The sequence below is a fragment of the Coturnix japonica genome, chromosome 4, assembly GCF_054131305.1.
Source record: "Coturnix japonica strain WE chromosome 4, WE-NBRP24, whole genome shotgun sequence".
In the NCBI taxonomy this organism is placed as follows: Eukaryota; Metazoa; Chordata; class Aves; order Galliformes; family Phasianidae; genus Coturnix; species Coturnix japonica.
The window spans coordinates 30,506,734-30,534,573 of NC_140666.1; the positions used below are offsets into that span (position 1 = coordinate 30,506,734).

The 27,840-nt window shown below is 35.8% G+C and overlaps 2 protein-coding genes across 7 annotated transcripts in view; one reads left to right on the forward strand and one right to left on the reverse strand.

Moving 5' to 3' along the window:
- Positions 1-440: 440 nt before the first annotated feature.
- LOC107313007 (tripartite motif-containing protein 59-like) lies at positions 441-8,754 on the forward strand. 4 transcript variants are annotated; one of them, XR_014945244.1, is made up of 9 exons: positions 441-1,258; positions 2,154-2,240; positions 2,638-2,871; positions 3,678-3,700; positions 4,446-4,591; positions 5,355-5,440; positions 5,530-5,650; positions 6,534-6,642; positions 7,691-8,754. XR_014945244.1 is itself a non-coding variant. In XM_015860870.3 (9 exons), exons 1-9 carry the CDS (start codon positions 455-457, stop codon positions 7,723-7,725), a joined length of 1,626 nt encoding a protein of 541 aa, XP_015716356.2. In that variant the 5' UTR covers positions 441-454; the 3' UTR covers positions 7,726-8,333. The 4 variants fall into 4 exon arrangements, 3 of the variants coding, with proteins under 3 accessions (XP_015716356.2, XP_015716355.2, XP_015716357.2); XM_015860870.3 differs by having other exon boundaries at positions 5,530-5,631; positions 7,691-8,333; XM_015860869.3 differs by having other exon boundaries at positions 5,530-5,631; positions 6,534-8,333.
- A 1,204-nt stretch (positions 8,755-9,958) lies between these two features.
- The window catches only part of DDX60 (DExD/H-box helicase 60), a 37,949-nt gene continuing 20,067 nt past the window's right edge, over positions 9,959-27,840 (reverse strand). The window contains exons 19-39 of one of the 3 annotated variants that reach the window (XM_015860867.3): positions 27,709-27,828; positions 26,693-26,788; positions 25,861-25,976; positions 25,132-25,277; positions 24,833-24,942; positions 24,595-24,699; positions 24,376-24,504; positions 23,472-23,599; positions 22,628-22,786; positions 21,419-21,563; positions 20,794-20,946; positions 20,485-20,589; positions 19,368-19,568; positions 18,211-18,315; positions 17,441-17,582; positions 16,678-16,799; positions 14,609-14,756; positions 13,269-13,411; positions 12,196-12,347; positions 10,829-10,891; positions 9,959-10,705 (exon numbers count right to left, since the gene is read on the reverse strand). In XM_015860867.3, coding sequence (XP_015716353.2) covers positions 10,606-10,705; positions 10,829-10,891; positions 12,196-12,347; positions 13,269-13,411; positions 14,609-14,756; positions 16,678-16,799; positions 17,441-17,582; positions 18,211-18,315; positions 19,368-19,568; positions 20,485-20,589; positions 20,794-20,946; positions 21,419-21,563; positions 22,628-22,786; positions 23,472-23,599; positions 24,376-24,504; positions 24,595-24,699; positions 24,833-24,942; positions 25,132-25,277; positions 25,861-25,976; positions 26,693-26,788; positions 27,709-27,828 — 2,688 coding nt within the window. In that variant the 3' untranslated portion in view covers positions 9,959-10,605. Of the gene's footprint in view, positions 10,706-10,828; positions 10,892-12,195; positions 12,348-13,268; positions 13,412-14,608; positions 14,757-16,677; positions 16,800-17,440; positions 17,583-18,210; positions 18,316-19,367; positions 19,569-20,484; positions 20,590-20,793; positions 20,947-21,079; positions 21,218-21,418; positions 21,564-22,627; positions 22,787-23,471; positions 23,600-24,375; positions 24,505-24,594; positions 24,700-24,832; positions 24,943-25,131; positions 25,278-25,860; positions 25,977-26,692; positions 26,789-27,708; positions 27,829-27,840 lie in introns of those variants that run through there. The other 2 variants (XR_014945242.1, XM_085544830.1) reach the window with 2 other exon arrangements.

The following is a 27,840-nucleotide window of genomic DNA, read 5'->3' on the forward strand; positions in this document are numbered from 1 at the left end:
ACCTCATGCAGTTGCACTGTACCACCCTGAGTCTGAAAATAACATGTTTTCAGTATATCTTGGCTTTCACAAACACTTGTTTTGTGCCATAAAACCACTGACAAACTTGGAATTTTAGATAGGTCCCTCTTGAGTTTATCAAACTTCAAAATATTTGAGGTAGAAAACATTATTATTGAGGCAGAACTTCGGACTGAATGGCTCTAGGAGGGAAATTGACTGTCCAAAAATAAGCTAATGATAAACACGACGCCAATATTAGCATTACCAAAACTCTAAACTTGTGTGTCAGTCTTGAAAGTGCAGCTATCAGGTAACTAACTCACCTCACCACTGTGCAAGGGAAAACACTTCCCTCAACCGCAAATTTCTTCTTTAAGCACTATTTCCCACACACGGAACGCCTCACTCCAGCAGCTAAGGCGAGAACCTCGTGGTCGCGACAGCTCACAAAATGGCAGCAGCAGCTCTAGCGGTCGGCAGGCGTCGCGGGACAAGGACTCTCGCGAGCAGCCCAAGCCCCGCTTTGTTTGGACGGCGGGCCTGCCAATCTCCTGCTCTCCCCCAATCTCCTCCGTGCCCCGCCTCCCCTTCGCCCGGTTTCACTTCCTGGCAAGTTGTCGGTTGCAGCTGGCGGGTGGCACCGTTTTTCCCCGGCCGGATGGCGACGGGGCCTGCGGAGCGCGGCTGGAGGCGATGGGGAGAGCCGGGCTCCGCGGAGATGGAGCCGCGGCCCCGGTCGCTCGCCTGCTCGTCGCAGATGGAGGCCAGCCTGACGTGCGCCGTCTGCCTGTCCCTGTTCGAGGAGCCGGTGACGCTGCCGCTCTGCTCGCACAACTTCTGCCGTGGCTGCGTACTGGAGTGCTTGGCTTCGGCGGAGGCCGCCCGCTTGCAACAGCAGCAGCAGCAGCGGGGCCAGGGGCAGGTCCGCGGTGCGCGGGGGGGGCCGGGGCAGGGACCGGACGGCGACGATGCGGCGGTGTCCCGGGTATCGTGCCCGCTGTGCAGGAAGCTCTGCCCGCTGCCCCGCGGCGGCGCGGCCGCGCTGCCTGTCAACACCACGCTGGCAGAAGTGGTCAGGCTGTATCGCTCCAACGCGACCAGGGACGGAAGCAGCTGCCAAAAGCACCCAGGCCGGCTGCTGCAGCTCTACTGCCGGATGTGCCGCCAGGCGGGGTGCGGGCAGTGCGTGTCTGAGGAGCACCAGGGCGTCTTCCACTCCATCAACCTCATCGACACCGTGTACCAGGAGGAGCAGGTGAGCGGGCTGCTCAGGGGAAGCGCGACCACAAGCATGAAAAAAGGAAGAAGCTGATCTTGTTAGGAAGCGGAGGAAGCTCGTGGTTGTTTTTCAGGCGTTTTGTATGCGTGTTATGAACTAATTGGAAACAGTGATGTAGAAAGAGATGTAGAATTTAACATGGAACTTAATGTGCATTTACTGGAGGCCGCCGGACAGTAGCAAAGCAGATTTTTCCATTCGCTTTTAGTGATCACCTCTCATTTTAATGAAGCATGTTTTCATCAGTGGTAAGGGACGCTTTGGTTATTAGAAGTTACAGCACTGACAGTTCTTTAAGCCAAGAGCTGCTTTAGTACAGTTTTCCTTCCTGTCACACTCTCCCATCAGTGCTTGCCTGCCTTTCTGGAAACCAGGGGAGAAAAGTCTGCAAAAAGCTGCATGTGAGATGTTTAGAGATGGTATAGTGTGGCAAGGAAGAAAAATAACAGCGACAGTGCTCATTAAAACAAAAAATAACTTTGTTATGAAGAGCTTTCTATTTTATTAATGTGGAACATTTAAAAAATAAATATTGTACGGTTGCTTCTCAAACCAAAATAAAGTTGTGACAGAAGTGTGTGTGTGCCCTTGGGTGAAGGATTTATGAGAACAAAAAAAAAAAAAAAAGCTTAAGGAAACGCATTACATATAAAGCAATCCTGTATTCATTAATGCAATTTGGAGATGATCAGCCTGAAAATGCTACTTTAAGATAAATTTCTCTGTTGCACCAGGAAAGCAGTAAATGTTATTAATGAATCACCCCTTTTGTTTGTATGTTGTACCCATGATGTGATTCTATACAGTTACTGGAACGTGTTTATTTTATGGAGTTGTTGGAGTCATAGCAAGTGTTTCTCTTGCCTTACAGTTGAACTTCTTCAGTAGTCTAAAGGAAATGAGAATAATAAATGAGAAGCTGATGAATGAGATCTCAAGTCCTGCAGATGATGCTGAGGTGAGTTACATGTGATATTTTTGTATGTTTATAGCTTAATATAATAGCTTGACGATGGCACCACTTTGGTTCTTGTGATAGATTAATCACAACACGGAGCTTGCTGGTGCCTTATGTGTCACAGAATCACAGAATCACAGAATTACCCGGGTTGGAAGGGACCTCAAGGATCATGTAGTTCCAACCCCCCTGCCTAGCAGGGCCACCAAACATACACATTTACTAGATCAGGTTGCCCAGGGCCCCGTCCAACCTGGTCTTGAACACCTCCAAGGACGGGGCAATAGATGCATACTGAAGTTATAGTGTCATAGATGCATACTGAAGTTATAAGACATTGCTCTGTGTGGTCACTGCTGTTACATCTCCATCTATTGCTATGTTTTCATGTTTCTAGACGGTGCTGAACAATGAGGCAGAGGTCATCGCACTGGCATTTGGAGAAATTTCCAAAACTCTGGAAATAAAGAAACAGCAGTTGACAGAAGATCTTGAAAATCAGAGACGTAAAAAAGAGAAGGAGATTCAGATTTGGAAAAAAATGAAAGAAACTCACAAGAAAACCATTGAGAATCTTTTGAACGATTGTGAGAAGCTTGTTCATGAATGTGATCCTCAGCATTTCCTGGAGGTGATGGTCTTTTCGTTTTCCTTTCTTTTTAAACTTGCTATCAGTCATATAGCTCAGTTAAGATACTGTGTAGTGCTTGATACATTACATGGTGTGATAAAGATCAGATCAGGAAAAGCAAACTTAACAAATGAAAAAAATTGCTTCACTCTATGCTTCTTTATAAAAGTACTTTCCATTTTAGAAACATTTGAAATGCTTTCTTTAAAGATTATCAGTGATATTTAGTGAATTCAGAAGATGTTGTTTTCTTTATGTTTAAAGGTGATTGAAATAATATATACTGTATAGTTTCTGATTTAACCCTTGCATATTAGGCTGACAGCTATGAAGGTCAACTTTTTCATGCCATTAGGGAGTTATTTTGATAATCTACCATCAGATGTGCAATACAGTTTGTCTGCTGGAAAATCAAAATACAGAGTATTTAAATCTTAGTATAGCAGTATCTCAAGAGGTTCCTCTCACCAAGAAGTACAAAATAGTCTTTCATTAGAGTATTTACAATTATCTGAAATGATTAAAGAACTGCTATTCTTTAATCAGTCATTATTCTTATTTTTTATTTAAATGCTTTAATTTGTCTCTGAAATAACTTTTTTTTTCCTTAATATTAAAGGATAAACCATAGTCCAAGAAATATCCTTATTTCTTTTATGTCAATAGCTTTATCTCCTACAGTCTTGTGAAATGAAGGTACGAAGTTAAGTCTCAGAGCTATTTTAATAATGCACCATTCTTTTGTGAATTGGAAGAAAATCCTCCAAATACATCCATATCTAATGAACTTTTTGTTTTATTCATAGGTGGCCTGTGGCTTGAATACAAGGTATATGCACTTCTTTTCATGCTTTGCTATAATTTTAAGATTGAAAAGTAAGAAGGCAGTTACTTTACATATGCTCAGGTGTATCATTGTTCAATGAAGAAAATAATCTGTTAAATAAGGCATTAATGCTTTTTAGACTTTTGGATACTCAGTATTTAGAATTTTAGGAAATCTGTCAAGTTCAGATTGTCTGTGATTACAGAGAATTGGCTCTTTGACCAAAACCAACTATAGGAATTTAACAGTGTCAGCCTATTTTTTTTTTGCGTTAAATTAAATTTGAGAACACTGAAGCATGTCTGAAGTTCTTAAATATCCTGTATACATCTTAAAATGTATGTCTGAAGACTCCACAGTGAATTAATTTTCTGTTTGCTATGCACATACCTGGAACATTCTTTTTCGAAAACTTCTTAATTACATTTATTGATTGTGCAATGGCTTTCTAAGCAAAGTTTAAGCAAGAACATTATAAGTGGAGTTCTTTAGAACTAGAGGCACAACTTTTTGCAAGTTTCCTTGTGTATCAAACATATTTCAAATGATCTGTAAAGCAGAAGGTTTTAAGTTAAAAAAGAAAAAAAAAATGGGAAACTACATATCACTGAAGATTTTCTAATTTCATTTTACTGATTGTTTTTTTTTAATTTTTTTTTTTTAATACTACTTAATTTTTATTAAGCAGCTGTAATCTTGTTGGCATATAAGCCTTAAGAAACAGGTGTGTGTTTGTTTACTTTTCCAGGATGAAAACTCAGCTTGACCTGATGAGTATAGCATCTTGCTACAAAAAGCCACCAGAGTACACTCAGAAGACAATGGATATCAAACCTGTGGTTAATGAGATCTTGGCTTTGAAGTTAGTGCCAGTTAATGTAGACATAAATAAAGGTAGGATAGAAGGACTTATTAAAAGTACAAGATTCAGAACTTCCCTCTAGTAATCTGCAACTTGTTGTATTCAAAAAGAATTGGTATGGCAAGAGTATCCAAGAGTTAAGAAAGCATATGAGCAAATTAATAGAAGATAAATTCATCAAGGACTTGCTTCTAAATATACTTTGCAGATGTGCTTTCTCTAGAAAGTCTCTAGTCTGTATTTCTGGAAGATGGGGGAATAATTACTATAATTTACACATGCAGCCATTGTTGCAGGTGCCTACAGAGATGCTTGTAAGCAGGCATCTTAGTGTCACAGTTTAGCCAGGTTCTAGGATTCTGATTACAACAGTATAATTTTATTCTTAATATGAATCTGTTTAGATACAAAGGAGTCCTTCATTATATAAGAACAGGAATAAAATATTTATGTATGACTCTTAATGTTGTAGCATCTGTTTCTTGAACTTCTGGTTTGTTTGGTTTTTTGTTTGCCTTTGTTTGTTTTTTTTTTAATATAAGTCTATTATTAAGTGCCAGACCTTTCAGATTTTACCTGGAGCCTATATTTTCAATTTAGTTACCTTTTCAATTTAAATACACACTGATTTATTTTAAAGGCATAAACTTTGTATTAAAGTGTATTAAAGCAATGTTCCTACTCATTTATAAAATAGATTGTTTTCAGTTGTAACTTCTTTTCTCACCAGGAAACGATAGCATTAATTCACATACTTTGTATGCCCTCCATGTCTTGTTTGTTTGTTTCTGATAGACCTACCTTCTGGAGGAAATGAGAACACAACAGAAAATACTATAAAACAGGGTCAGGACCAGAAGAATATGCCCAACTCATTTCTTGTAAGTTGTTGACTATGAGGCAACAACTCTGTATTTTGTTTTCTTGTATCAAGAAAGAAATATAACATCTGCTGCAAAATGTTTTTCAGCCAGTAGCAGGACAGGAGGAATCACTGACAGACAGTGGTAGGATTTGTACTCGCTTAATGTCAGTATCAGAAATGCCAGTGTTTCAAAACTTGAGTCACGAGGTATGATTGCGCATCAGTTGTAAGTATGGATAAGTTATTGTTATGATACAACTTTCTGCCTGTACTTTTATGCTGCCTTAGATGTTTTGCTTTTGATTGTGGTTTTTAATTTGTATTTGTGTATATTTAACTGCTTTCACATACACCTTTATCTTTCTGATACAAATTATCTTCTCTGTTGCCTGTTTAAAGAGGAAATAATTTGCCTATGTTTTGTTTTCAGAAGATAATAAAAATTCTTTATATTTGGACATCAAGCTGAGTCCAATCTCTCTTTAGCATAATTTCCAATTATCTGGTTAAACAGAAAGATTTTATTTTTTTTTCTTTCTACTTAATAGCAGTTACATGTGGATGGCTCAGTGTCTATTGTTCTGTACAGGAAGAAGCTAGTTACAGTTAATGAAGTGTTGCTGGTAGTGAATCACATGATGTTCTGGGAATAATAATGGCAAATTTTTTTCTTTTGTTTCATTATTTTGGAGAACATCCACTTTCTAGTCCCATTGCAAACATAATTTAATATAGTTAATTATATACAGTAGAATACTAAATTGGTTTCAGAACGTTGTTTTTCATGAGTTTTTAAGAAATTGACAATGTCTAAGCTAGTGTATTTAGCTGTTTCTGGTTTTGACAGTCACCTGAAATGACTTTTCCCATAGTTCCTTATTTTAATGCTTACTGTGTCATCAGGGTTTCATGCGTATCTTGTTCAATTGTTTTTAAAGATTTCTTTTTCATCAAAAACTTGAACTTAGCAGCAATGGAAATAATAAATCATAAATACTTTTAGAACATATATAATATATATAACTCCCTAAATCAAAAGATTTTTATAACCTCTGCACTCCTAAGTACTCCATTTTGCTTAATAACAGGATATTTTTATGTACTTTTAGGAGCTGCGTTACAAATACTACATGGAACATCAGAAACTTAATAACTTCAAGATACAAACTGTACCTGCAAGTAAAAAGTATGAGTTTGTGGCTGCTGAGGCTTTGAAGAGTAAGTCCTCAGGAATTCCTCTTGTATCTTCAACTACCAAAGCAAATAGCGTGGATAGAGTAAAAGTGGAAACCCTGTCAAGAGAAGGTGGTATTGATAAGACAAGCTTTCCTGGAACTAGTAATCATTGCATCCCATCCACCAGTACTAAATTGTCTGAAACAAATGGTGACTTAAGCTTAGCTCATGAGAGAAGTTCAGAGGAAGCAACCACTCCAGCCTTACCAGAAAACTCAAAAGACCAAGAAATTAAAGAAAATTTGCCAAAGCCATCAGCAATTACAGTATCCAACGAAATGGACACAAAGTCTAGTGTTTCATTGGGCTTAAAGCCAGCAGCATCAGTAGCTGTTACTGTTCCAAATTCAAATTTAGATTTTTCTGCTTCCGGTGCATTTAGCAACTCATTACCTAGATTTATTAAAGATGCAGCTACATGTTCCTTGAAAGATGGTAAATATTCTTTCCCTAAATTTTATCTAGGAAAATGTGATTGTGAAGGTAAAGCAGATAACCAGTGTGAAAACAAATTTAGAAAATGTAGCTCTGTAGCCAAAACCAGAGTTTCTGATGCTTCAACTACTTGTAATTTAGAATCAGTAGGAAGTCAGAAACCAGTTTATTCTTTTTCCTATGGCAGTTCAGAAAGAGAATGTTTAGCAGCATCAGAAGTCAGTGATTCATTTAAGACTTTGTCATTACGTTCATTTTTTAACCAATCTGAGAAGACACCTGACCTAAATGTACTATCTCACATGGGAAAAAACACATCTCTAAAGAAAACTGTAGATGGTACACTGAAACCATCTGTCGCATGGGAACAAAACACTAATGCCTCAGAGTCCATCACAACTGTACCTAGTGGTACTTCAGAAACCACCACTGCAGCTGGAGTGAATGTTATCTCTGAGTCCTCCCTTCTCCCCAGCAGTTGTGTATTTTCCTTCAAAAATAACAGTTTTCAGTTACATCCAAATGAAATTGCTGGTGAAGATATTGTCAAAAATACCTCTGATTCACTGACTTCCTCCTCTGTGCTTTTGTCTAGAAATGGTACTGACAAAACCGAAAAAGAAAAAATGAAGTCTCTTGGCAAAGCACCTCTAAATCTAGGAAATTCTGCGTATCCAGTGTGTGCAGAGCCTGCTTCTAGACTCAGTCATCAAAAATGTGAAGGCTCTTCTCTTTGTATGAACTTATCTAAGAACATTGGAAGTGCAGATGTACTTGCTAATATTAATTCTTCTTGTACTCGGCCTTTATGTTCAGCAGTCCTTCCTATTAACAATGGGAATGCATTTTGCACTCAACTTACTCCAACAAAACAAGAGATAAAGATAAAACATCAAGAAAATGAAATTACTGCTGAAAGCAACTATTCCTGTCCCAGGAGAAAAGAAGAATTTGAGTCTGTGCCATTTCAAAATACAGCTTGTTCTCCTGAAGCATGCAGTGATTTGCCTTCAGTAGGTTCTGTAAACGACACCAGAGAAATGTCAAGTGACAGCGATTCTGACACTGAAAAGCTAAGTCAAACATCAGTGTCTAGTGATACCAGCAGTGCATCAGAATATTTTTCTTTTACAGAAGACAAAGTGTCTGCTAGAAGAAAATCAGAGACATGAAGAGGGTGAAATGTAACAGAACTGCACTTACAATAGAATAAAATAAACACTGCATAACATATTAAACAGTGGGAATATCTGTCATTTTATAGCTGTTCTTTATGATAATCTTCCCTGTTAAGGAATGTGTTAGAAACATAGCTGCTTATCAGCAAGTGCAATATACTAAAGTATTTTTTTCTTTTTCTTAAAAATCCAAGTTGAAAAACAATGAAAAATGTCATGTCTCCCTAAAGACTTAAGAATTGACCACATGCACTGTATCTTTCAGAATACAGACTTTCCACAAAGTGCTGTCTGGGCATTGCAAGTAGCATGGAGACTGAGATGTCTCCAAAAGCAGGCTCAGTGAACACTCAGTAGCAGGAAATAACATTATTGCTATTTTAGTACAGTAGCACTTGCTCTAGGGTTATGTACAGACAATATAATTCTGCTGAGCATGGAAAAGCCATGAAATAAAGATTGTAGAAGACATTACTAAAAATCTTTGATCTCCCTTTGACGGTATTCTTTTTCTATGCTGTGTTTAATGGATAATGAAAGTACAACTCCTAGTTTAATTTCAATAGTTCTATCCATTTGCAATTGAATTGCTACAACATTGTTCTTGGTATGCATGGAAGTATATCAGCCACACTTCTGAAATGCTGCATTTACAAAAAGTAATTTAATTTTCAGTTCCCTTTGGCAGCAATTTGGAAACTAGTAGATAAATACTAGCTTGCTGTTATGATGAGATTATGAGGATATAGCTTTTAAAACAAAATCTCCTTCAAACTTTGTGAAACATCAGGAAAAAGGGAAATTGCACTTCTGTATTGGTGGTAACTATGCAGGCATTAAAAAGAATGGTAATTACAAGGATGTTAGTAGAAGTATAGAAGGTATAAGGAAAAAGGGGAACTCACCAGTGATGACACTAGGAGCTGAGGTGATCTTCACTAGGAAGCAATCTCCAAGAGATGCTGCTTCAGTGAGGGTCAGCCCTTAAATGAGGTCTCAGAGGAGGTGGAGTCAAGCTCCACCCCTCCCGGAAGCACAGCTACATAACTTTCACCTGTGCACCTGCAGCTGACCCCACTCTTGCCTCAGCTGATTAATCAGTGCTAAACTGATGAACACCAGAGCTAGTTAATTTAAAGAGAAGGGATTTGACATTGTTCTCTTAATATATATGTTTTACTTATTATTGATAGAGAATAACTTCCACTAGCTTCTTGGTCATTGTAGAGGTTGTAAATGCTTCCACCCTGGAGATGTTCAAGGCTAGGCTGGATGGGGCTGTGAGAAACCTCGTTGGGAGGGAGGTGTCTCTGCCTATAGCTAGGGGATTGGAACTACAGGGTCTTAAACGTCTCTTGCAACCCAAACCATTCTGTCATTCTGTGGCAGTGAGGGATGCTTTCAAAGCCTAATTATCACTCTGAACAGTGAGTGTATGTATATATATATATGCACAGCTATATATGTAGACAACAGGAAGACAAAAATGTGTGGTTAAACTGAAGAAGAGTTAACACATGAAAAAGTTTTACTTTTTTTCCTGTAAAAACAACCACTAAGCATAGAAATAGAAAACATTTTAGTCAGCTTTTGTTGCAAAGAACTTTGTCAAGTAGTATGCTAATACTGCCTTTGATCTTTCTTAATTTAAGGGTACAACAGGTGAAAAATGAGGCAATTTAATGTATGGTTGGAGCATTTTATTAAACTTAATTTTTATACAAACCTTTGTTCTACTAAAAGTTTTGTACCCTACAGTTGCAGTCAGAGTTAAGAGCTTCAATAAAGGTTCATAAAGGTACTACTTATTAAAATGTTGTAAAATAATCAGAATTAAATTACCTTTCATTACCAAAGAAATGAGCTGACAGTTTCCAGTGCTATTCTACTTACAGCTAGTGAGATTAGCTCCTCAGAATTCTTACATTTGTTCAATATATTTGAGGGATGTCTTAAAATAAATCACTGCTTTCAAAAAAATCTGAGATACCACAATGTGCAATTACTTACATTTGAAATATATTAAAAGCGGTAATTTAATTGACATTAGAATTACTAAAAACATTAATATTACAAGATTAATTTTCTGTGGTAATCTTTCATTCCTAATACTGGGTTTTACTAAGATTTTATAATGAAATACATCTGAACTTTTAGTCACTTTATAATTTAAGAGATAGTTGATCACGCATCTGGTATATTTGGTAAGATTATTATATAGTACTAGTTTTTAGGTTTGGGTTCTTTGATTTTTGTAGGTATTTCTGTGTGTTACGCTCCACCACACACATGTAGTTAACACGCTCTTAATCATCCACTGTAACCAAAATACTTAGACTGCATTCAGTTTACTTTGGTAGACTTCTCCCAGTTTCTGAAATGCCAGTAGAACATGATCGTTTGGATCATCGCACAGTTCACTCAGTGATGTGCTATTTTTTACAAAAAGGAAAAAAAAAAAAAAAAAAAAAAAAAGCATTATATTCACTTGTAAGTGTTTTTGTTTTTTGAGATAGTAAATATTGAAAGCACAAGTTGATCATCATTCATCATACCGTATGGACTGAATGAGGAGTACAAAATCCTTTAGGAGGTAGTATGCTTCTCCTTCATTTAACCTGAAAAAAAATAATAAAAAATATTCATCATCCTACTACCTCGTTAAAGCCTGCCAAGTAAATTGAGATGCAAAGAATGTATTGCGTGGCCTCAAATTCAGATACACTAGTTCAGTGTAATTACTGTAGAGTAACTGTAAGTTCAGCATATAATAGTGCTATGGAGGCACGTGCTTCTATTGTCGTACCAAGCTGTTGAGACTCATGGTTGAAAATAAATTTGTTAATATTGGGAACATAGTTTCAGCTTCTGGAACAACTAAGCTGTCCAAAACTGAATGGGAAGGCTATTTGCTTCAGATGAAACTGCTGACTAAAGTGAGCAGGAGACAGAGGAGAGTAGCTTTCCACTAATGTCTAAGGTACTATAATTTACAAAGAGGATCACTACTTGGTGGAATACAGCTTAAGAAATTTCAGTTCCTAGTTATTATGAATATCATATGAGTATTGTATTGAAATTAATGTATTTTCTTGTCTTTTGATAATGTGGCCAGGTCAGTTCATGGAATACATATTGCCCCGTTGTCTCAGGAAGCAGAAAGAGGAGGTATTCCAAAAAGAAGTTGATAGGCTTTGAGAATGAGGAAAGGGAGAAATCATGATCTTAAACAGGTTAATGTGTGTTTATTTAAAAAAAGAAATAAAATTTAAAAAAATAATAAAATAAAAAACTCTAGTTTTGGAAATACTAGAGCATAAGTGACCCACAAGGAAAGAAGAGATTAAAACAGCATGTACCAGAGCTTTACACATGGAAGTATGATGATATACTGTAAAGGCTGAGTAGCATGGGGCCTGGGGTGTGTCATTTGTTTTTCATTTGGTTGCAGAGAGCGGTAAGAGATGTTATTGTTTTTCCTTTGAGAGAAGAACAGAATTGAGTTGTAAGGCCAAGGTGCCAGATGCTCAAAGAAGATTAAGAAAGGAGAAAGTGGTGAAGCAATACTGATAATAACTTTGAATCATTAGCAAGTTTTTCCTTGCTAAAGTAAAAGACAGGCTTCTATAATTATGATCTTCCTCTACACCAGTTTGTGGTTTTGATCAAGAAGGTTGATTAAAATGGCATAATCTCAAAATAACGTATTGCTTAAGTAAATACTTCGCATTTATATTTTTTTTTGAAAATTAGAATTGTTATATGTTTTTTGTATTAATTGTAACATTCAACTGTAATCGCATTTAACATACATTCCATGCCTAAATTCCAGAAAGAGAAGTCTTTAAAAGCAAAAAGATGTACTTATACCGCATTGAAAGCAATGCTACTGTTTTACTATATTAAAGGCGGTAGTGCATACCAGTTGTCAGTTGCCAAGGCAATCAAGGAGCCATGCTTATAAAAGTCTAGTGCGTATGCATTGAGTGGCCTGTTTCTTCCTTGATTGTCATACTTCTTCAAAGAAAGTAGAGGGCAGTTTGTGGCATTAATTCCAAGGGAGTGTAGTACAGCCTGAAAGGAAAAAAAAAAAAAAAAAAAAAAAAAAAAGCCTGCTGAACAACTGTTGGGGTATGTTCTGTGCCACTAATGTAGCAGCAACTGCAGACCTGCAGCTGTAAGCCTGTGCAAGTCAGAATATCTGCACAAAGTGTACAAAGGCTGTAGATGGAGGATATTTTGTTAAATTCACTTATGCTGCTTCATGATAATCCATGAATATTTTATCTAGGCAGCTAGATTTCTCTTGAGTTTTATATGGGGACTTTTCCATACATATGTGCTATGTATTCAGACTCTTGCTGATATTTTAAGCATATAAAGCTTATGCATGGCACATTTTAAGGGTGAAACTGTAGTAATTTGATTTTTCTCATTCTAATTGGAATCATGAATTCTGTGATAACTCCCTAATGCTACCAGACGTGTAGAAGGGCACTGCAAAATGCAAACTGACAGCAAACATACTGATTTATATTAGTTTACCTAGTTCATATTGTCTAACATAATCGCTAAACAAATACAGAAGGAAATGGTCCATGCAATAATGTATGCCTTACTAAGCTTCTTGAAACTACTACATGATTGAGTTTTGTTTTTGTTTTTGTTTTTTAAATAAAGTGGAAATAAAATAGAAATATGGCTTGAAGCTGAACTTTCTATAAACTTTGAGAGCTTCACTGGACAGGCAAAAGAACCTAGATCTTCCAAGAAAGCAAACTGCAATTTTATTTTATTTTCTACATCCATGTGTTTTGTGTTTCTTGCATTGTTATAATTTGGTGTTAATCAGTGCTGGTTCTTTTTAAGACTATAATTTGTTTTTTCTCAAGAGAAATCCTTGAGGCCTTCATGCTGGACAGTGGGAACAAGATGGTAATAAAATATTGTTATTAACAGGTAATAAATTATGCCCCTTGTGAAACGATAACTTACTTTATTAATGTTTTCCCCGTGAAATAGATCATCATCAACCACTCCAGATAAACATGCAAAAGGTGAGACAGCAGATATGCGTTTGATGTTGTCCATCAAGTAAGATGCTAGTTCAGAGCCATGCCATTTTTCAGATGTAAAATCTAGATGGGAAGTTTCAAACACAACAATGGCTACAATACAGACGCAGGCTAAATTCCAGCAATGAATTTTAAAATAAAGTTTCAATTTTATCAGCTAATGATAGTAAACTTCTAAACTTAAATCCTTCGTCATGTTGGTTTCTTTTGTTCTTGAGAGGCTCTAAGCAATTAATTGCAGTGCATGACTTATAAATAACAGCAAAACCTAAGACAATGCTACCATTAGTAGACTTCTTTTAGTTACAGGTTTTATTGTATCATGTGTTGAAGAAAAACAGCTTAAATAGAAACTACTTCTTTCCATATAGCTAACAATAATTTTAATCCGTGTACTGCAACCTTTCCTGCTTTTTGTGATGGTGAGTATGCTTTTGTTACACTCTCTGCCATTCAAAAAAAAATTGCAGCAGTTTCACATTGTATTTTATTTGCAGCATTGCCCCAAAGTTGGTTGAGTACAAAAGTCTCTTCTGCGTCTTGAACTTCAGGACACAGTTTGATCTTGTATTTGTTTTTCTATAAATCTAATGCAGTTTTTATTATTTTCTTTTAAAATGAAACAGCTTCAGCAAAACAGGGAGACTGCAACCAAGCCTGAATGTTAAGGCTTTCATTTTTACTAGAAACTTTGCCATGTAGGTAGATGAGTAAATTCAGTTTCTATGGCTCACATCCTAAATTAAAGTAGTGTTTACAACACTAAAATACTCTAATTTGGGGCACTAATTTTAATAATGGCTTTTCATATTCCTTTGATCACTGGACAGCATTTAGTGGCTTAAATTATTTAACACGTAGTACTGTGTTCTTTAATTCAATCTTAAGGCTGTTCAGACATGGAGAGTTTAACATTTTTAAGACTCTGAAATCTATTCAAGTATCACAAGCATTTCAGAATCTGCTAAAGCATTCATTATTAGATAAAAAGGCTTAAAATAAATTTACAGTTTATTTCATTTTAAAAATAATTCCTTCAGGTATTTCTTCTATGAGTTAATAGAACAAAAGCAAATGAAGTTTTTTTTCCTGTGCAAAATTTCTACCATTTACAGTGTAATGAGTGCAACAGAAGCAAAACAGAAACTGTATGTCTGTATTAATATGTCTGAATTCACCATTTTTTCTTTACAAAATAATAATTTATCTTTCCTAATAAATGCATAATCATAATTTGTGAAATTATTTCTCATTTCCTACCTGTCTTTGACAGTGGAAGTCTGTATTCTTCTTCCATATCTGCCAGCTTGGCTGTTGTCATAAGAAAATGAGCAAAGTTTTCCTCAACTTTGGTGTTGTATTCATTTACAGCATCTGCAAAGTCTTCTGGCAGATCTTCTAGAAAGACCTGAAATAGCATGCACTTATGGCCTTAATTCAGGTAATTTCTACTTCACTTCTACTTTGGCACAATTATTAGTATGGACAGTATGTATTAATGGAAAAGAGACCCCTGCTCCAAACTCTACCTGATTTGTTGGACAAACTATCAATCTAAAATTCATGAGTTGTTTCTTAAGATGAATGTTGATTTTATACAGAAAGAGACATGGAAAATAAGAAGAATAGAGTTCCTAGAATTTTTACAAAAGAGTACTCGGCTTTATTAAATGATGGGTTTTAGATAGCTAATAGGGTACTACTGCAGGGCTACCTTTCCCAGATCTAGTTTTGCACTATGTCAGTGCTCAGCAGATTCCCTACCAACATGATGAACGCTGGTGCTTTACTGCCATTCAGTGAGCCCTTTTATGTGAGTAGCCTCTCTTCAGAAATCAGTGATATTTTTTAGAAACTGGACACAGGAACATCTTTTTGCAAAGAAGTTTTCTTTGTTCTTAAGCTGTAGCTGTATCCTTTAAAACTGTGAGACAACAGTAGGATGTTTTGCTTTGTGAAACCCTTATTTTGGGTTAACTTTGTGCACAGACAGTGTTAATGCTCAGTCTGGTAATGCTCTTCCACTTTTGGAAAAAGATAGCCTTAAGCCTATGGTATGGAGTCCTGTATATTGTGCCAGGTCGTTGATATGCGTCTCCTAAGGAAGAGCTACATTTCCTTAGACAAAGCTCAGAGTGTCCAGAAAGTGAATTCTCATTTGGGGAAGAGAAGACTTGGGTTATATTGCATGAAGAAACACTGTCCATAATTTAGATTTTAAAATATAATGACAGTAATGTATCATTTTTAAAATAATACTTGAGTAATCCACTACTTCTAATTAAACCTGACATCTGCTTCTTCTGTGCTTGATATAACAAGGCTTCTTTATCTTAATCCGGTAAGTAGTTTCTTCATTATTTTAGCAATTTGCACTGGGTATAGGTGTCAGTAGGTGCCTGCAGAGATGGGTACTCTGTGAAGAGGCCAGGATTGCCTTGTGAGCCCAGTAACCACTGTTAAAAGTATTTACGAAAGGCAGAAATGTCATGCAGGCAGAGGAGTGAAGTAAAAGAAATGATGATAAAAGAAGATGAGAAATAGCAGCGTAAACACCACAGCTAGAGAGGAAGAAGGGAGGAGGTGCTCCATGCACTGGAACAGGTGATTCTTTACACTGTAGAAGAAACAGCAGTGAAGCAAGTATTTCAATGCAACCCATGGATACAACAGATGAGCATGTATTTCCCTCCAGCTTGTGGGGGAGTTCATGCCAGAGCTGATATCCACACTGCAGCCTGTGGAGGACCTCACAGTTTATTTCCTGGAAGAACTGTGGCCTGCTGAGAGCCCGTGATAGAGCACATTTATGCAGGAGGACTGCAGCTTGCAGAAATAACCCATGCTGGAGCAGGGATTAAAGGTGAGACGGAAAGAATGACAGAATACTTAGGAACTGACCTCAGTCCTTCATTTCATGTTTGTCTTAGATCAGGGGGAGTAGAGTAGTTTGGAATGAAGAGGTGAAGTTGAACTTGGGAAAACAAAGTGAGGAGGAGAAAGGTGGGGTTTTTCATTTTCTTTTGTTTGTTTAATACCCAAATCTGTTTTAATTGGCAATAAAATTATTTCATTTTCCACAATCTAAGGCTGTTTTGCCCATAATGGTAACTGGGTAAACAAACACCTTGTTTTTGTCTTCACTTGTTAACTTTTCCACCTTATCTTCTTACACAGTCCTGTTGTAAAGAAATAATGAAGGAGCGGGTGGGGGAGACAGATGGCTGCTCACTCATCAGTCTACTAATCCATCCTCACAGTAGTCTGTCTAATTTAAACAAATTCATAGTGGCAGTACACAATGTAAGTTAGAGCAATGGTTTCTCTACCTTGGACTGGTAAAATGTGTGTTTAAATGCCTTAGAACAGGCTGGAAGATATCTTCTTCCAAACAGATTTGCTAGAACAAGCACTAGCTTTTCTAGGACTTCTTCTGAAAAATCAGTTGAGCCTGTATCAAAACAGAAAGCACACAGGTTATGTATGAAAACTTACCCCCCCAAAAAAATTGTTTAAAATAACTTCCATTTAGGAGTTTCCCTCTCAGTTGGAACAGTGAGTCAATAGTCAAGAGTGTTTATTGCAAAACTACACTGAATAAACAATAAAAAGCCTTCATTAGATAATTAAACAGTCATATCTGCAAATTGATACTGTGTGTGCACACGTTGCATCTCAGTGCACAAAACAGATTTTACTCACGTAACAAGACAGTAATACTACTACTTTTTTTTTTTTTTTAATTTGTTTATATCCAAAGAAGTCATTTATGTCATTTGCTATGTAATATTATAAACTTGCTCTGGAGACAGAATTATTTTTTCTAGAATAAATAGACTTTTTATATTGTCCATTCTTCTTTCTTATAGCATTTTATAAACAGTAAATTTATGTTTATTGTATTAGTGTTGCTTTGTGTGTGTTTTCTCTAGAAATGCAAGCGCATGCAGTGTGTACAGGCAGAAGCCAGCATGGGGATGAAAGCTGGGCAAGCAAAAGGTAGGAGCAGCAAGGAGGCACACAAAGTCTAAGAACCTTTGGGGTTACTGAGCCTTCCACTGACTTAATTAAGATACATAAAGTATTATTTACCTTCTGTAATTGGCTGGCACAGTTTGTGGAATAAGCCTTTCACAAGAAAACTCACTAAGACAAAATTTGAAGGTTCATGATAGTGTAAGTGTGTCACAAGTCCAGCAAAACCCATGGGGTTACCTTCTTGATCCAAGTAGCCCTGTTTAGTGTAAGAGCAAGATAAGATCAGTTGTGAATTTCCATTTGACAAAAAAAAACAAAACAAAACAAAAAAAAACAAACCTGTAAGGAAGTGAGGAACATGTAGAAAACTACACTTTTACTATTGTTGGGGTTTCTTTGGTTGTTTTTTTTTGTTTTTTTTCCCCCCCCCCACTCTTCCTTAGGAAAGGATGGGAGACAGTATACTGTGTACCTGGGCCTGGTTTTGACCAGCTTTTATGTTGACTGTATCTGTCTTTTTGGAAATGTTGTGTATGTCTCCTGTACATTGACTTCAGATTTTTCTCTTCAGCAAGAGTATCAGGGGAGTCCCCATCTTCTTGATTCCCACACTTGAGGTATTTATAAGCACTGATAAGATCCCTCTTATCCCTCCTGATAAGGAGAGGCTGTGGCTTCTAATCATCTTTGTGGCCCTCTGCTAAACTTTCTCTGGTAGTTTCCTGTCATTCTTGAGCTAGGGAACCCAGAAATTAAAATGTGTGGCTCTTAAATGAAAGGGAACTAAACCAGAAGTTCTTAAAATATTATGAGGGTCTGTAGATTTAAGAAAAACATACCTGTATTTACACATAAGCAATAACCTTAAGTGGGTTAAAACCTACCTCTTTGATAAGAAACTGCAAAGAAAACATAAAATAAATTTTTAATAATTCTGTATGTCTTTCTTTCTTGAATGACATCAGTGAGTGCTTCAGCACTGACAATGCCTAAACAAAAACAGACAAAACAAAAGATTAGAAATACAAGGAAACATCTGTATTGCAATAAGCAAACAAATTTAAGATCCGGCCTTTATAGTTTGTCCTATCGATTGGTTTTCAGGATAGAAACTCCAGACAGGAGATAATGGGTTTTTTTTTGTAAAGTATTTATTCAGACTGTATGCCTAACTTCAGGACGGGCTTGCAAAAACATCATTCTCTTTATCAGTCAGATTTGTGCATGTTTTTGTATATTTATGCTGACATTCGTAAAGTTGAATTGCGTGAAATTTATATACAGATGAAGATTTAAGTACATATTTACATAAAAATACTAAATCCACTATGTTTTGAATTCACATTACTTACACTTCAATACCATTTTTAACACAGAAATTTACCAATTTACTTCATTAGCTTAAGAAGCTGAGCCTACTGATGTCTGAATTACTTGAGTCCTTAAAAATGTCTACATGCTGAAATAGATCTAGAAAAAACAGCTGGGGGGTATGAGTTTCAGAATAATTATTACAAGAGGAGGTCTCTGAAATATAGATAATCATGATAATGGATTTTTTTACTTAAATCATGACATTAATAATGAAATTAAATGGCAAGAATAATAGTTCTTGATTCCACATTGTTACTGTGCTGCTTTCAACAAGTGTGTAATACACACAACTTTCTCATTGTTTCAACTGAGGTCTAATAACATAGCTCCCTCTTTCCTAAGGGAACAAAGCTGGAAATATTGGAAGATTTTCAATTCTCCAATAAAGTGTAAGTATTGTATAGAAAAAGAGTCAACATGCATGCCCAATTCTAGCATTCCTTCTGATGATTAAGTTTATTGTCAAGAATAAGTGCATGAAAAATGGATAGCGTGATCATAGAGATGATGATACAGATACTAGAAGCTGTATAGCAGAGAATGACATTTATTTTCAAGACAGACTGCTTACTTTTGAAATGCATAACTTTCTGCTTGTGTTAAGGAGATATTATAATTTAAATTAACTTAGAAAAAATTAATTCAATATTAAGAAAAAATATGAAACCTTTGCTTTGGCATCCATTTTGTCATCAGCCTTTGCAGCCAACAGCATGAGTCTCAGTATTAAGGAAATAGTCAGAGGAAACTGGCCTTTCAATTGAGGTACATTGGATTTGATAAGTCTTTCAACTTTAGGCAGTGGAATATCATAGAAGAACACATTTCCAATCATATCTTGTCCCCGTCTTCCAGCACGTCCTGACATCTAAGAATATAATGCTCATACTATTATTAAAATAATAACATTAAAAAGAAAGGGCTTTAGTATAAATGTAGAGCAGACAATGTGAAGAAGGACTAAAAGGAGTCTAGCTAAAAGTGAATTCTCTTGCTTCATTCATTCCTTCTTGGTCATGTCTATTGTACCAAGCCTGTACTGGTACATGCCCCTTGTACCTGATGATGTAACGAAGTAGGAGTCATATGTATGCACAGCAGAAGGGAAATGCACACGGTTCTGAATACTGCACAGATCCACTGTCTCTTTGAGTTATCTGCCAGCTGATGCTTTCAGCTGCATTTGGCTGCTGTGATCCTGAGCCAGAGGCAAACCAGAAGTACTTGATGAAAATGGAGGCTTGAAAAGTAGCAGAAAAGCAGGAAACAGGCTAATGAGGAGTCTAAAGCCTATCCACTAAACTGCAATTAGCTGGAGGCAAATGCATTACTGCATTTGCAGAGTGCATTCCAAGATGGAATTAACTCAGAGGTCCCAATTAGTTCAGTCAGGGCTCTTTATTTTCATCGCTATATCCCCAGTGAGTGTTCTTACAGCAATTGATTTTACAGATTTGTAGAAAATGGCTAGAACAAAATAATTTTTGTCTGTGATTGCTCTTGTAAATGAAAAAACAAATCTATTTGTTTATCTATTTAATTTACAGAGCAATCACAATACTTCTGTTAGTGAAACAGGTCTTTTGACTGCATTTTGTTTGTGGGCCATCAGTTCTGATACATTAGTAAAATCATGCTAGCTAAAATTATTTTTGTCACCACGGTCAACAGCTAAAATTCAGAACAAATCCAGAAGTATATGTAAAACATATCTGAATTTGTGTGATGACAGCTGTGCATCTACTGTTCTTGTAATATAAATAGAAGACGTTTTATACACATACCTGCCTGTAATTTAGCGCATCTAAAAAGACAGAATCTTCAGCAAACACAACAGATCTACATGGCATGTTGATCCCTAGAGCAAGTGTTGAGGTAGCTGTGACTACCTATAAAATAATAAACACAAGTACATCTATGAGAAATGGCAATATCAATTTTTTTTAAGATCTGTAATGTTCACTTTACATCAACAGTCAATGCAATATATTTTATCACTGATGCATGATAGACTATTCTTTTATTTACATATATGGAGAAATAAAGCTTAATAAATAAATAAAAACCCCAAAAATTAATCTTGATTTTCCAACCTTGATGTATCCCATCCTGAAAAGCATCTCCACTGTTTGTCTTTCCCTCATGGCCATAGATCCGTGATGATAGCCAATGCCCCTCCGTGCCAGCATTCGATGCAGATAACCTTTTCTCTGAAACCTAAGTCGATAAAAAATCTTCCTCAAAGTCTACAAGTAAAAAGAAGTGTTAAGCATTAATCATAACCAAATGTTGCCAATGAAAATAAAATAAATCTCTTAGCTGTTCAAGTCCAAGCACTTAGTAAGGCATTGGAAGAGGCAGCCCAGGGAAGTGGTAGAGTCACCATCCTTGAGAGTGTTCAGGAATTATGTACAGGGGGCTCTTAGGGACATTGTGTATTGGGCATGGTGGTGATGAGTTGACAGCTGGCAGAATGAAAATTTCTCCATACATCTTAAAATTATCTATGATTGAGACCTAGAATCAGATTCAGAATATTTCATGAAGGTAGTGAGTATTGTTACAAATAACAATCGCATACTTTCTTACTAAATACACTTTATATATATATATATATTTTTTTTTTTTAACTATTTTTTTTATTTTTTTATTTTTTGCACAAATCCAAGCATTTTAAACATAGAGACCCAGAAGTGTTACTATAAGTCAATTACTTACATCTTCATCCACTGCTTTAGGATCAGCATAAGTACACGTAGAAGGGATTGCAGTAAGCTTGTTAAGTCTTTCCTGTAGCTGTTTTCTCGTAGCAAAAAGCATCACCATGCTTTCTATTTTACTAGGTTTCACCTTTTTGATATCACTGTATAAAATACAATTTAAAAGATTATTTCTTTAACATATATCTTTCTGTTTTAATATATACTTTGGGTTCTTAAAGATGCAAATGTGTTCTCTTTTGAACTGTAGGCTCAAACAAAAATTTACATATGTTAATATAAATTTAATGATAATGATATAATCTCCTTTTTAACTTGGCTGGTATGCAAAACAACAAATAGTTCTGAGTGAAGGAGAGAGAAGGAATCATGATGATATAAAAAAAATGAAGGCAGATGAAGACAGCAACTAGAAACACCTTGCTTGCAAATTAGTAAGCTAACACTATTGCACAGCAGAAAAATTCAGCATCAAAAAGAAATGTGATCAATTTACTGCAAATAATTACATGGACTGTAAAGATCTGGGAAAGGATTTGAAGAGAAAAAGGAAACCAGAAGCAGACTTTCAAGCTAGTAAATGAATGTCTAAATTCATACTGGATTTGTCAAGTTCTAACTCATTACTATTAAAGTGAGCTAACTTCATTCTTTCATGCTGTTATGTATGTGGAGTATGCTGAAAATTATCGGCATTAGGAGGGCAAAACAGTAGTGTTTTATGTTCTTGACAAACCTGATAACTATAGGTATATTTAATTGCCAAATGCCTTTAGAAATTTACACCCTATGATCAGAAAACTACAAAAAGTTGAAGACTAAGGCAAACACAAGATATAATCGCAGCAAAATGCTGTTATATTTTCAAAGAACATTTCATAAGTCAGGCCTACCCACAAAGACCTGCCACTATAACCAGACATGGTGAAATTAAGCTATGAATATATTCTTCCACCATGGTTGACCTCATATATTAAAGTTTCTTTCTCATCCTCTAGCACTTTACCCAGTGTCAGCCACACTGTTATTTCACTTCTACTTGTCTATACAGTAGGCACTGCTAAATAATACCCACCATGCAGCTGCTCCTACCATGTGGGTTGCTAAAGTAACTGCAGCTGGCTGCTCTAAGGTACGTTTCCCAGAAACAACTTACCACAAAATTTTTACTCTGTTGTAATGCATAGTATATAGTTATAATACTTACACAGACTCATATTTCATTAGCGTTTTATTCACTTTTCTCAGTTTGTTCTTTATATCTTCTTTTTCCCTTTCCATTTTAGGGTCATGTTCATTGCCTTGTTTTTCCAGCAAATTTAGAAAGACATTCCTTGCTGCCTTTTCCACTGAATCTAAGCCAAATCTTAAAGTAATATACATCAGTTAGGACAAGTCCAGTAGAACTCTATTTGTAAGTGTTTGTAATGAACACTGTTACAATAGTATTAATATATATCAATATTAAGATCAGTGTTAAGCTCTGACAATAATGGTGTCAGTAGGTTGTCCATATTTGATGTTTTGTGAAATTATATCTCAGATGTATTCAAAATAAGTTAATTGATCCATTTCACTGGATAAAAGACTATGTAGTTAGAGGTTTTGCACCAAAATCATAACAAAAGATACATTCATGGAACCTCATTTCATCCTTTTACCCTGTCAAGTCTGCACCTACTTACACCTCTAAATAGAGAGCACAAGTTTTGCTTAGTACATCGGAGCAAAGCAATGGAGAATTCAACTCTCATTTTAATGTGTTTCAGCTTCTTATAATTTTCCTGATATCACTCATAGATTCTAATCTTTCCAGAGAGTAATTAATTCACAATTTTACTTCATCTAAATCTTTAGTCCCATAAAGATGGAGATAAAAATAGGAAGTCCCACATAAAGATAAATGGGTTGATGGAGCTTTTAAGTCTTTATTTCACATGCTTTAAAACAAGGAAAACAAGAACCAAATACATGGTATCTTCCAATTTTTGTCTTTTTTTTTTTTTTTTTCTAGTCAATGCACACACAATATATGGAATGTAAATACTTACATAAAAAATATGGCAGGCAATTTATTCATTTCATGCAATTTGTCAACAAAGCATGCAAACTGCCTCCACTTTTGATGTTCTGAGCAATCCACAGGTCGGGGTTTTAGGTTCTCTAGTACTTCATTCACCTGAGCAAAGCATTATTAGTAAGGATATTTTAATATCAGAAACTTCTACCTGGAGGCAAAGTTTCCTGTGACAGTTTCTATCAGCTCAGATATTTTAAATCATTCACTATTGCCTCATATGGCTTACAAACTTAAAAGCCCTGTAGAACATTAGCTGACTTCAGCAAGAACTGAAAATGCAAATTGTCATAGCATTCTTGGCTACCATCACTGTGGAAATAATGAAGTATTTCTAACTAACTCATCAATTATATTTTCACATTTAAGTGTCAAATTTCAAGAAGCTGGGCTTGTTTTTTTTCTCCAGACATTCTTTCTATTATACTTGTTTTTGACTCAAGATATGATACATGACTTCTAATCACTTACTTGATCTTTTGCTAATTGCCTTAATTTCTTTTACTTAGAAAGTTTTCGCAACAGGTTTCAAATGAGTAGCAAGAAAAAAAGAAGTAGACTAAAGTATTGGAATGATGGTATAATGCTGGCACTGATTGCAGGAGGTACCTAAAGGAATTAGAACTTTAAGTTTCATGTAAGTACCAGATGTCTGATTCCCTGAGAAGCTTGTGAAAACATAACCTTCAAAAAGTTTATCAAATTCCACAAATACTGGTGCTTCTCTTTTAGCACAACAGTAGTTAACACTAATAAAAAGTAATTTTGGGATTAGAAGTTCCCATAATTGTCTAACTATTATTATATAATAATTTCAATTGTTATAATTATATTGCATCTGTACATAATCTTAAAAATGCACTCCTCTAACAAGTTACCTTCTGTCTTTGTCCAACTTTTAACCAGTTGGTTAGTTCTTTCTTCAGTTCCCGTTCGTATTTCCTCACATCCATCTTTTTTATCACTATCTTATTCTTGAAACAGACAAACTCCTCAGGATCCATCTCCTTGAAAACAACATCATTATAAAACAATGCAGTACTTTGTTATCTGGTTATTTACTTTTATATATTTTGTCTGCAGCTCCTTATACCCACCTGTGCCCTTGGCCACTTTTGCCAGACTTTCACCATTGTGTCATATAGCTGGATGCTCTCCCTTGGAGACAGGGAAAGATCTGAAGGAATACCATAGTTCTCAATCTGCAAGGAGTTAAAAATGAAAAACTAAATAAAATAAAATAAAAAAACTATCAGCTTGCAATCTTGGATTTAATCTTGTTTAATGTAACATTTGAGAAACTTTGAGAAATTTTGTCACCAGCTCAATACTTACATGATTGACTGTTAATGCAGCACATGGGTGAAAATGTTCAATGCCAAAATCATTGCCTGTTACAGAACACACATATTTCTCCAAATCGTTGTATCTTTCTTCATACAGGACTGTGAAGAGACAAAAATGTAATGATACAACTGTTTCCTTTTAAAAAATAAGTACTTACTACTGCAAAATTAATTTTTATTTTAAATATATATCACGTATATACATGCTTATGTTCATGCAGTGTGATTAAAATGTTTGCAGAAAGAATGCTAGTTCATTTATTAGTAACAAAACATTCTGGTACACACCTAGTCTAACACGGTATGATTTTTTTTGTTCTTTTACTGTAGATCTTCCTTTACATTTTCTTGCAAAATCCTTGTCAGAGTTGGTAGAGCTTCCTTTTATTTTGTCCTCAGCACACTGCCAATACCTTCTCACAGATTGTAACCATCTTCAAGAATAAAGTAGAAGTTGTTAAAAATACTTTCAAGAAAATTTTCACAACTATAATAGAGGAATTACAACATTCTTCTGTTTCTTATATAGAATTTCCAGACCCTTTCACCACCCCCTCAGAGGATTTTTCTCCAGTTTATCCCAGGGTACTGCTCATACATGTGAAATAACACCATCACATATATATACATACACACATATATGTGTATATATGTATACACACACACACACACATATATATAAATATACACACACACGTATGCATATAGTGCCACTGTCTTCCTTGAGTGATGATAGACAAGTAAACTTATTAGGTTTTGGCAAACCAACTAGATTCAAAAGCACTGTAAATTTTTCTGCCCAGCTCAATTAAAGGATCTTAAGAAAGAGGGATGCCTATTTTTATTACAGAGTGTTAAGAGTTACAAAATTCTTTAGTGTCAATTGTATACAACTATACATGATAAATAAAAATGTAATTCCAAATCTGTTGCCTTTCAACAGTAATTGATATCTGTCTAAGACAGTTCATATCCAATTTATATTTGCTCTTGTGAATAAAAAATTTCCAAACATACTCAGTCAGGTGATCTGGATTACTGATAGTAGCAGAGAGAGCCAAAAATGGACACCGAATTGTTACCAGAAGATGTTCCCAAACCTCTGCTCCAATTTCACCTCCAAGACAATGGATCTGTATTTTGGGGGAAAAGAAGAAGGATTTGAAAAAAAAAACAACAAAAAAACAAGTTCCTTCTCAAAGGCCAAAACAGAGTTGTTTCACTACAGTTTTCCTAAAAACAAAAACTTTGGAAAGAACAGTACTGAATACCTCTTATGCTGTAGCTAATGACAGTAAGATTCAAATCAAATGGATAAATCTGTCTCCAGACTTCACTGCATAGTTAAACAGTCTAAATTTCAATACTGTTATTACAGTATGTAGCCTAGGTATTTACTCACATCGTTAATAATTAGTTTGATATACAAGAAAGAATCCAGTACAAATTTTAATTTCTGAAAAACTAATCATTTTTGTCCTCAGAAGATTGGCAAATAGCTGATGATGAGAAAAATGAATATTGCAAGCCTGCAGTGTCTCCAGATTCCAGTTTCAACTCCAAACCTACAGTGATAGCCTTTAGATTTTGAAGCAACTGGAATGAGGGGAATAAGGGGAATTCCTGTTAACCTTCACTGAACCGCATGTCCTCCTGAGGACTATCAGAGTTATAATCTCCTGCACTAGAATACATAAAGTCAATCAGGAAACAATAAAAGCAAGCAAGTCTAAAGTAATAGTTCTAAAGTTTTTGCCAGCTATAATGGATGCAATGAAAAATTGAATTGTTGATATTTTTCATTTGCTTTTTCATTTCTTCTCATAATTGACTACTGAAATATGCATACCTCATCAAATATAACATACTGTATTCTTTTGGTCCAATTCTGGCAACGAGGAGACAGCATCAAAATTTCTAAACACTGAGGCACGGTCACTAGTATCTAGGAGCAAAGGTTTGTAAAGTATTATTTTCAGACAAACTGGTTAGTCAAATATAACAGGATAGACTGCTTATTGGAGGGAAAAAGAAAACAAACAAAAAAACAACAAAAAAAACCACTTAAAAGTATTTAAGTATTTTACTTAAAAATAAGAAAAACAAAACAAAACAAAACAACCCACAATTTTTCATTCCTGCCTTCTGGGTCAGCAAGAAGGAGGACTCTGAGGACTACGTGCTTGTCAACTTCACCTTTATCACTGGGAAAGTGATGGAGCTATTAACCCTTGAAACTATTTCCAGGCACATGAAAGACAAAGAAGTCATTAGGAGTAGTTAGCATGCATTCACTGTCCTTCAAGAGGAAGTCATGCTTGACCATTATGATAAATGTCTGTGATGAAATAACTGGTCTGGAAGGTGAGGAGAGAGCAGGTGAGGAGAGTGGATATTGTTTAATGAGAAGGATGAGGGAAGATCTCACCAGTGTGAAAAGAGGATGTAAGGAAGAGAGAAGTGTGCTCCTTCCAGTGATGTTTACCGACAGGACAAGAAGCAATGGGCACAAAGTAAAATACTGAAGGATCTGTTTAAACCTTCCTCTGTGAGACTGACTGAACACTGAAGGTGTGCTCCCACTTAGAAATCAATTTTTATAAATAATATGAAACATCACGCCATCGTGAAAATGTGTGCTTGTGACCAAGGGATTTCAGAAATTGTTCAATGGCATATCCCCTAAGAATGAACAGGTAAGTTTGTGTACCACAGAATGATGAGCAGTACAAGTATCTTTAGATTTTTCCTGAGCTTTGTATTTAGTGATAATGCAATCGTTACAATTGAAATTAACATTTTCAGGAGCCAGATGAAGAACAGAAGTCATTACTATTCTGTGTTAAAAGACCCATAGAAGTGTACCTGAGAATTCATGACATCATGGCGATAATCTCGTGTGAAGACTCCACACACCACCAATCCATCTGGAAGTTTTTTGGTGAATCGACTGTATACAGATCCCACCACTTGGTTTACAAGGGCCTTAAGGAAAGC